The sequence below is a fragment of the Telmatherina bonti genome (genome assembly GCF_933228915.1).
Source record: "Telmatherina bonti genome assembly, chromosome: 7".
NCBI lineage: Eukaryota > Metazoa > Chordata > Actinopteri > Atheriniformes > Telmatherinidae > Telmatherina > Telmatherina bonti.
The window spans coordinates 35,202,805-35,213,698 of record NC_136625.1 but is presented as its reverse complement, the minus strand read 5'-3'; the positions used below and the strand labels follow the sequence as shown (position 1 = coordinate 35,213,698).

Genomic DNA, 10,894 nt, shown 5'->3' with positions numbered 1-10,894 from the left:
TGATGGCTCTATGTTTCTTACAGATCAACATGCAAAATAAAGGAGAGCCCAGAAGGAGAACTGGGAATACATTAAGAGTCATATGTAATATTTTAGATTGAATTCTTGGTGTATTGAGTAATAAGACGTGGTAAAGATACAATAAGATGGTGTTTTATGCTGCTGATAATCTGAGATTATATAAATGTCAGGAAAAGAAAAATAGGAGCCAAATTTTTTTTCTTGTCGTCTTTTATTAATCTGGTGTAATTTACAGAAAAGTCAGAGCATGATGGTAAATTCCTCTGCAGATGCAGGTATGTGTAGAGGATAGATTCTGTTTTCTTGGTTTGCTCAACATATTGAGCCTTGACTTCATTACGCTCGTCAGAAAAACTTCAGCATTAAAGATAAAACAGAAAAAAACTGCAAATAATAAATAAAAAAGATAAAAGTCATGAGTTCGACACTCAACTAGGAACATTAATTCCCACAGTGAGTGAAAGGTAGATGGACTTATCTGAGGGGAAGTGTGTGTGTGTGTGTGTGTGTGTGTGTGTCTGTGTGTCTGTGTGTGTGTGTGTCTGTGTGTGTGTGTGTGTGTTGGGGGAAGGATTAAGTCAGGGATTAAACAGCGTAATTATGATCCTCTGTGCATTCCAGGAACTGAGCAAGACCAAATGGAAGAGTGGAGGCCCCGTTGTGTCTTTTATCCAAAATATCTGATGCAGGTTTTCTGTCACACTTTAAAGGTCCAGTGTGTCAGAATTACTGACACACTGGACCTGTGGTGAAGATGGACATAGAAAGGATGTCAGATACCAGACGCTGTTGAGAAATGTCTCAGGAGCCGCAATGGCTGCACTAAACTGCTCCAGTATTTATATCTGTACTTTCTTCTTCCACTGGCCTTTTCAGGCGTAGTTTATCCCAAACGGTGCTTTAGTTCTGACTAAACAAAGCCGTAACTGCAGTTTTAGAGCTCAGAGGATTCTCACTTAGAGTTGTTTGTCCATTCAGACACACGGTAGCAAAAAAATTGATGACACAAATATTGGAGCTGCCATGTATGTAAACCCATGGTAGGTAACGTAAATGGTTCATTTTCTAAGAGAAAAAGTTTAAGTAAAGTGATTAGATACTAATAGAAAGAGTTTTTAATGATAAATTACATTTTTCTGTGGTTGACCTTTGATTTTGTTGCACATGGCACCTTTAAATTCCCTCACAGACCGACCCAAGTTATCTAAAATTTATTTAAAACTAGAAAATTAAGATTAAAATATCATAGAATAAATCATGAAAGCTGCAATAAGTGTGAAAATGATCAGATTACACAAAATAAACACAAACAAAAAGCAAACATATAATTAGGAAATTAAGAAAATGATAAAAGGTTGATTTAGATATCCTGGTTCAGATAATAAACCTAAACATTTTCCAAATATTTAGACATTTTCCAGAAAGTGTGACTCAGTTTCTCCAAATTTTCAACCCATTTGCAGAATAGTTGATAACTATCTGGATTCTCACGTTTGCAACAAACCACTTCTGACCTGTTTTCTTTCTTTAACCAAACTATTATTTTACATTTATTTATTTCCTTTATATAAATCTCACATGTGTATTGATTTTTTTTTATAGGATCTTTATTACTAACTTGCATGAATTGTATTTCTTTCACTTAGTATTTATTTGTTCTGTATTTGATTAGCTTTTCCCCTGTATTTATAATAGGGCTGGGCGATGTGACCTTTTAGTAATATCCTGATATTTTTATGGCCTGTCACGATATACGATATATATCTCAATATTTACCTTAGCCTTGAATTAATGCTTTGGTGCATACAATCACATCAGTAAGATGATTTTGTGTCTACATTAAAACATAATTGCTCATACTGCATTTAGATATGCTGATTTTAAACATTCGTGCCAAAAGGATGAAATTGTAACGAAGCAAACTGATCAAAACCGTATTTATTGAACAGTTAAAGCAGTGGCAGAAACATGTCATTTTAAAACAAAATAAAGTGACTTTGCATGATGTAATAAATGCAACGTATGAAAATAGGTGCTCTAGGGGGGACTTTTCAAATGATGAACTATTATAAGGCTTTGCTTTATGGATACGTTTTTGAGTTGTCGTGTATTTTTTTTAATCGCAGAGTTTAGCATAGAAATCAGTCTTATAATCCAGGCAGAATGTCCTCGTATCGTCTCCAATAAACGGCTTCAGCCAGTTTTTAATTCAGGGTTTGATTCCCACTGCTTTCTGTACTTTCTAGAGACATGACGAGCTAGATAAATATGCTTGTGTCACACACAGTGGATGAGGTGAGTAAGTGACAGAGGCTGTGAATGTAATCAAATAGAATTAATTATTTTTGCGTGACGTGAAAAACTTTGTAATTTACGTCCCACTCTGTAATCCAGAGCGGGATCAGTGGCGGCTTTGGCTGTTCATTGTGACTGTAGGTGGAGTTGTGCAGGTGTCCTCTCTGCTCCTCTGACTGGCTGCAGCTGGAGCGACTGAGTGCTTTAGGACGGGGAGAGACTCTCCTTCTGACAATAACTTTACAATATGCGCTTTAAAGTCAGACGCCAAAACACCAGGAAAGTTTCTAATAACTCCAGTAAAAGACGCTAGATTTGTCGCTTTTCACAAAAAAAGTTGCCAGATTTAACGAGAAAGTCACCAAGTTGGCAACAGTGGCTACACGCTGCCTCTCATGACGTAGCACGTAGCTCACGTTATGTACGTAAACAGGTGCGCTTGTTTTAACTCTCTGCGCAAAGCGGTGCAGAGTCGAGGAAGAGGGAGGAAACCCCGCCCACAGCTAAAAACAACTGCGTGACAACAGGATACTCAAATATGACGAATATAGACATTTTCTATTTCTCACAGAGGACTAGCCACCATATCTCGAGTATACTCGAGATATCGCCCAGCCCTAATTTATAATGTATTTTATAATAAATTCAGCCTTTTATGGGTTGAAGCCAGAATTTGACATAAACAGTAAAAATACAGTATGAATAGTAAAACTTTTTTTTCTCACTTTTTCCATGTTAAATCAGAAAAAATTGTTCCTGTTTCAGGTCAGTTAGCATTACTAAAATTATGTCTATTTGATAAAAGACACAAGAACAAGCAAGAGAATATTTCATGCGATTTGATACGGTACAATTCGATACAATGTGAAATGATGCAATGCAATACAATGCGATGCGATGCGATGCGATGCAATACAATGCGATGCGATGTGATGCAATACAATACAATGCGATACAATGTGATGCCATACAATGTGATGCGATGCGATACAATGTGATGCCATACAATGTGATGCGATGCGATACAATGTGATGCCATACAATGTGATGCGATGCGATGCCATACAATGTGATGCCATACAATGTGATGCGATGCGATACAATGTGATGCCATACAATGTGATGCGATGCCATACAATGTGATGCCATACAATGTGATGCGATGCGATGCCATACAATGTGATGCCATACAATGTGATGCGATGCGATACAATGTGATGCCATACAATGTGATGCGATGCCATACAATGTGATGCGATGCGATGCGATACAATGTGATGCCATACAATGCAATACGATGTGATGCCATACAATGTGATGCCATACAATGTGATGCGATGCGATACAATGTGATGCCATACAATGTGATGCGATGCGATGCCATACAATGTGATGCGATGCGATGCCATACAATGTGATGCCATACAATGTGATGCGATGCGATACAATGTGATGCCATACAATGTGATGTGATGCGATGCGATACAATGTGATGCCATACTATGTGATGCGAAGCGATGCAATACAATGCGATACGATGCAATGCGATACAATGTGATGCCATACAATGTGATGCGATGCGATGCGATACAATGTGATGCCATACAATGCGATACGATGCGATGCGATACAATGTGATGCCATACAATGTGATGCAATGCGATACAATGTCGTGCCATACAATGTGATGCGATACGATACAATGTGATGCGATGTGATACAATGTGATGCCATACAATGCGATACGATGCGATGCGATACAATGTGATGCCATACAATGTGATGCGATGCGATACAATGTGATGCCATACAATGTGATGCGATGCGATGCCATACAATGTGATGCCATACAATGTGATGCGATGCGATGCCATACAATGTGATGCCATACAATGTGATGCGATGCCATACAATGTGATGCCATACAATGTGATGTGATGCGATGCGATACAATGTGATGCCATACAATGTGATGCGATGCCATACAATGTGATGCCATACAATGTGATGCGATGCCATACAATGTGATGCCATACAATGTGATGCGACGCGATGCGATACAATGTGATGCCATACAATGTGATGCGATGCCATGCCATGCCATACAATGTGATGCGATGCGATACAATGTGAAGCCATACAATGTGATGTGATGCGATGCGATACAATGTGATGCCATACAATGTGATGCGATGCGATGCCATACAATGTGATGCCATACAATGTGATGCGATGCGATGCCATACAATGCGATGCCATACAATGTGATGCGATGCGATGCCATACAATGTGATGCGATGCGATGCGATACAATGTGATGCCATACAATGTGATGCGATGCGATGCGATACAATGTGATGCCATACAATGTGATGCGATGCGATGCCATACAATGTGATGCGATGCGATACAATGTGATGCCATACAATGTGATGTGATGCGATGCGATACAATGTGATGCCATACTATGTGATGCGATGCGATGCAATACAATGCGATGCGATGTGATGCAATACAATACAATGCGATACGATGCAATGCGATACAATGTGATGCCATACAATGTGATGCGATGCGATACAATGTGATGCCATACAATGCGATACGATGCTATGCGATACGATGCTATGCGATACAATGTGATGCCATACAATGTGATGCAATGCGATACAATGTCGTGCCATACAATGTGATGCGATGCGATGCGATACAATGTGATGCCATACAATGTGATGCGATGCGATACAATGTGATGCCATACAATGTGATGCGATGCGATGCCATACAATGTGATGCCATACAATGTGATGCGATGCGATACAATGTGATGCCATACAATGTGATGCGATGCGATGCCATACAATGTGATGCGATACAATGTGATGCCATACAATGTGATGCGATGCGATGCCATACAATGTGATGCCATACAATGTGATGCGATACACCTTTGTCTGACACGTGGATCTGATGATGTTGCAATATGTTCAATATTTCCACATAATTTTCTTTCCTCGTGGTGCCATCTATCATCTAAAATGCAACTGTTCTTCTTCAACCCCACAGCATGATGCTGCCACTCCCGTACTTCTCAGCTTGGATGCTTTTCTCAGGTTTAAATAAAACGATGGTCATTATGTAACATTATAAACAGTCACACTTAAGCCTCATCTGTTGAAATGAAGGGGTGTTTTTTTTTGCATTTGCAAACTAAACTTCTCTTTTATTCTTTATGACTTCTCCCTTGCTGATTGGCCGTGCAGACCATGTCAGTTCAGGACTAGTTTCACCTTTCAATCTTTCTGACAAGCTTTAGCAGCATCTTCACATGGTCTGTAACTTCAGTTTCTGCAGTTTAGGATCAAAACACATTCATCTGTGGGACACAGAACACATCTCCTTCCTAAGTGGTGTGATAACTGGACATTTCCATGGTTTTTATACTTCCATATAATTGTTTGAACAGATGAATGTGGCGTCATGTGAAATTGTACCCAAGAATGAGGCAGACTTGTGGAGCTCCTCGGTCTTCTTGGCTGATTTTATTATTCATTCATTTGTACGTACACCTAATTATCTTCTACTTCTAATTATCTCCTTATTATGTCATTTTGCAAAATAAAAATCATTTTGGAAATCGTAACGGGAGAAGTTTAGCCTGATTAAAGTTCAGGAAGTTAGGAAAACGTAATGTCTTTTCATCGTGGCTTCAGCTGTAATCGCTCATTAACCTTTGGTGTTTGACCATGTGTGTGTTGCTTTCAGGGCCGGGACTACTGCTCAGAGGAGGAGGAGGAGGACGTGACATAGCCCTGTGGCCGTGCATCAGACAGCCTAGTACGATGGAGACTGTTACTCTGGCATTTACAAGCAAAAGAAAGTATGCGACGCCATGTTCAGGGAGCCTCCATCTTGTTTTGATTGTCCCCTATTTCCAAACACACCTGAGAAGAATGGATCTCTGACTTGAAACAAGCACCTTTTTCCCCTCCCATCTGTTCACTACCGGTTTGTTCAGAGAGATTACAGCTGAAATGACTGCAATCGCTCCGAAAGATGAGATGTTTTAGGTTTACATCCTGAATGAAGCAGGAATCTTTCCGTATGTTCGGCAGAGACTTGTTGTCCACATCAGAAACGTGAACTGCTGTAGACGTTTTATGCAGCAGTAGGAACTGACTCGTCATGAGAGGAACATCTTCTTCATCATTTGGAAGATTTCATGATTGAATGCCTCCCCGACAAGTCATTGGGTTGGAAACCTCCTGCATTCCAGGACGCATATGAAGCTCTTTTCCTGCAGAAAGTGGGCCAGTATGGCGTGTTTGTCCGTCCGTGTCTGTTTCTGTTAACATGTACTCTATTTACGTTGAATAAGGCTCAGGGTTTAAGTGTTGTAATCTCTGTCTCATGTAGTCTAGTCCTTTCTCTCATCAGTACACTGTTGCACCACAAACGATACTCATGCACTCGCTCATCGGGGTTACAGACTGTTTCAGTATCTGCTCCATGTGACCCAACGAGGCGGATGCTGCAAAACCACACGTCTGTGTATTTTATTCACCAGTGTTATATCGCTGTGTTTTATTTTTATGTTTTTTGTTTGTTTGTTTGCTTTCTGTTCTTTTTTGGGGTTTTTTTGTTTGTTTTTTTTAGAAAAATTAAACTTGCTTTCAGTAATTTATCCCACTAAGTTACACTCTTGTGATGTTTTAAGTAGAACTTTACACCACAACAACCTGCAAGACGATCGCCAGCAATAAATGGAATGATTATGTCCAGTTACTACAGCTGTGGTTTTAATGTAAATACTGATTTGTAAACATAAAAGTTGTACTGGAGACCATGGAAAGGGTTCTTCTGGGCGATGAAATCAATAGAGGACATCTCTACATGCATTTGAAGTCATAGCAGGGTTGAGATGAGCTTCTGATTTGGAAGTTACAGGACCGCTGCTCTTCTCTGATGCAGGTGATGTGGTTCTGTTGGTCTTCAGACACACCCTGCAGCACACCAGATCACACACACGATGAGGTGCTTCCTCCAGGTAAAGGATGGGTCTTCAAGAGGAAGACGTCTTTAATGCTTCTACAGTTTCATTCATTTTCCTAACCACTAAATCCAATTCAGGGTGGCGGGGAAGCTGGAGCCTATCCCAGCAATCTTAGGGCGAAAGGCAGAGTACACCCTGGACAGCTCGCTAGTCCATCGCAGTTTCTGTAAAGGGAAAGCAGATTTGACCAGGCGCATGTCAAAATGCACCCATCCAGCACGCACCCAACTAGTTTTGAACGTGCTTCGAGTGCTTCCCCGACACAGGCACCTTTTGCCCCCACATGCCACAGTACCGGAAGACGAGCCAAAATCCTCCAAAACGCAGGAGACTCTACTGGCAGCCAATGAACTGAGTGTGTCAGGCGCTTGTTTACAGGTAACAGTAGAACGGTGGAGGTGAAAGATGGGTCAGGACTTCGTCAGTGACTCGATCTTTTGTGGTGAAATGGGGTCAGGGTCAAATGTTGGACGCTTACAGTGTGAATGCAAACCAGTGAATGGAAGAGAGGAAGTGACGTTGAGCAGCGTGATGGATATCTACGCATCTCCTGCGCAAACCAGACAGATTCTTGTAAAATAAATTTGAAAAAAAGGTTTGAACACCAAAAGCAAAAGAGAAAACCTGAAACTGCAAACATTTATTGTCTCATTGTTTACTTGGGGTGAACAAGTTGTTTTTGGACCTGGCCAATCAATGAGCGGGATTTTCTTCTTTGTCTGTGATCATCTTGGCCCCCTACACTGCAAAAAACTGAAATCTAAGTAAGATTAAAAATCTTAAATTAAGTACACATATGCTTATTTTTTTAAAGATAAGATAATTCCTAGTTTTTATGCCAGAGAATTCCTCCTGTAGTTTTACTTGTTTTGAGAAGTCTTGACAAACCAAATTATCTTGTTCTGTTGGCAGATAATTTATCTTATTTTAAGAAACATTTACCTAATTTTTGTGTAATTTTTTTCTTGTTTTTTAAGGCAGAGTTTTTGCAGTGTAGCAAGCAGTTGTTGTACCTGCGTGATGCTCAGGCGGTTGGGTCCACTTCAGCAAAGTACAGTGGAAAAACAAACCGAACCAAAGGAAGTGTGTGGAATATTTTAGTTCCTCGCCAAATCGAGCCAAGTTTCCTGGACTTTCCTGGAGTCAGTGTGCATCACGTACGTTTCCAACCTTTAAACTCAGCTTTTGCTTTAATGGCTTAGCAACGTTCATGGTGCATATTCCTGGTTTCTATGTTGCCTTGCTGCATCCTGACAAACTGAACTTTTTTTTTTTTTTACAGCCCAGAGCATCACATAATACCATGTATCACATCACAAAGCAGCAACTAAATATCAACACACTGGCCATTTTTAACGAGCACAACTGCTGATTCATTAAAGATGACGAAGAGAAAAGTAGAAAGGCAGTTTGCATTTTTTTTAGATTTATCATCATTTCTACAATAAATTTATTCAAATAATTAACATTCTTTTTTTTATTATATTATGTTATCTCTTCTTGCTGAAGTAAAAGACAAACTTAACTCCGGTTGAAATAAAAAAATGAATTTATTTTAGAAGTTCAGGGTTGAAAATGATAAATTCTTCACTGTTATAGATAAATTTTTAGAAAGAATCAGAAGGAAAGCTGAAATTTGGCCACTAAAAAAAAATAAATCTTGCAGAAATGTTCAAATAAATTTTTTTAGGAAAATCAGAATTTATTAGATATTTTGTGATTATCCCGGTGATAGACAGGCAAACTGTCCAAGTGTACCCCACATATCGCCCAGTGTTTAGTTTACTGGCATACACTCCAGCTTCCCTGCGACTCTAATCGGACTAAACGGTTCGAAAAAATGAACGAAAGAATGAACTTTGCCATGTGGAGTTTTGTTCCTGTTACGTTCCTTAATTTTTGTCATTTTTTTTAGTTCTGGTTTCTTTGGGTTTTTTTTTTTTAAGGTTTTTTTTTCATTGTGTGTTCTGTACACACACACACACACACACACACACACACACAAAGTAGCAGGTTTTTTTTATTGTCATACCTGCTACATGTATTGTAATCAGTCCCTTTGTACAAATACTGCAGGTTTCCTTTATTCATTTCCAGTTTGATGTGTGTGTGTGTGTGTGTGTGTGTTAGTCATCATTTATGTTTTTTGTTAAATCAGATCTTTAGTACCTTCATCTGCCTCTGGGTTTTGTCAGTCCCGCATTTAGGTCCCTCTTTTGTTGTTTTCTGGTACCTTGATCTGTTACATAATTTTCATAATTTTATTTTTTAAATTTTCAAAGAAAATTCATGACATGGACAGCAAGTGTTAAAGCAACACCACATACCTCTCCCACCTCAGTAATCTGTGCTTCTGACAGTAACATCTAATTTGTACGTTTCTGGAGCCGTTGTTCCCTAAGAAACCAAAGAAACATAATTGTAGGAAGAGAAAATAAGGAAAAATAGAAAACAATCAAAAGATAGCCAACGTTTGACTGACTTTTACTGGTTGGCGAGATCTCAGAGAAGAAACAGGATGAAGTGGGTTGCTGAATTATCTATTATTAAATGGTATAAAGAACTGCCAAAGTTCAGTATAGCCTCTTTAAAATAAAGATGTAATAATTGAGATTAAAAAAATACTTTTAATAATGTTGGTGTGGCGGCATCTGAACTGGGCTCATGACTGGACTTCGGTTGTGACTTTTCCAGGTTCATGTACTTCCAGAAAACATAAAAACAAATTTAAACTATTTAATCAAGATGTAAATTCATAAAGTAAAAGATTGAACTATATGGTGCCATTGATCTTTACATTTTGTCAGTTCGGTGCCTCGAACTGACAAAATCGAGCTCTAGACGTATGGAATCAGATTTGTTCCATAATCTCCAAGCAAAACTTTTTAAAACTCAAGCAAAAAACAACAATTAAAACCACAACTTTCTAAAACTTAGGTAAAACAAATGATCTCAAAATCAAACATGATTAATCATCAAGAAAACTATTAGGCTGTTATTTGGTTAAATTGGGTAGTTTTGTTTGCAGTTTCCTCTTTCTCTCTTCTCGCTGTTTTGGTTGCGCTTCACCGTCTTTGGTTTTGATTCATGATCGTTTGGTTTAATTTCTGACACAAACCTTTCATGGGCGGGCTCTTTCAGGGGTGCATTCCGATTGGCTGCTGAGTTTTGGAGTGACACAGCTGTAGCCCAATGAGATTTATAAATGACATCAATCATTCATTTTACTTAAGTTTTAGAAAGTTTTGGGCTGTGTCTCAATTCGTTAGTGCATAGTGCATAGTGTGCACTACGCACTTTTCTCTGTAGTGCGCACTGCGGTGGGTAAGTGTTGTCCCAAATGGAACATGGACGTAGTGCACTAACCGGTAGTGACGAACTCGCATTTGACCACAATTATTCTGCCGCCAAAAGTAAAACAAAGCGCTAAATTACAAGAATGAATTCGCTTCTCTCATGAAACTACATCGCATTAAAGATGACGAAGGATCCTCCTCCCATTGGCTGAACATGAGTTGGTACGTA

The 10,894-nt window shown here is 39.2% G+C and overlaps 1 protein-coding gene across 1 annotated transcript in view; it reads left to right on the top strand.

The window, feature by feature from the left end:
- The window catches only part of LOC306758786 (uncharacterized protein C1orf21 homolog), a 16,688-nt gene extending 9,857 nt beyond the window's left edge, over positions 1 to 6,831 (top strand). Inside the window, exon 6 of the mRNA XM_079244176.1 lies at positions 6,082 to 6,831. Coding sequence (XP_079100302.1) covers positions 6,082 to 6,126 — 45 coding nt within the window. The 3' untranslated portion in view covers positions 6,127 to 6,831. The remainder of the gene's footprint in view (positions 1 to 6,081) is intronic.
- Positions 6,832 to 10,894: the final 4,063 nt, after the last annotated feature.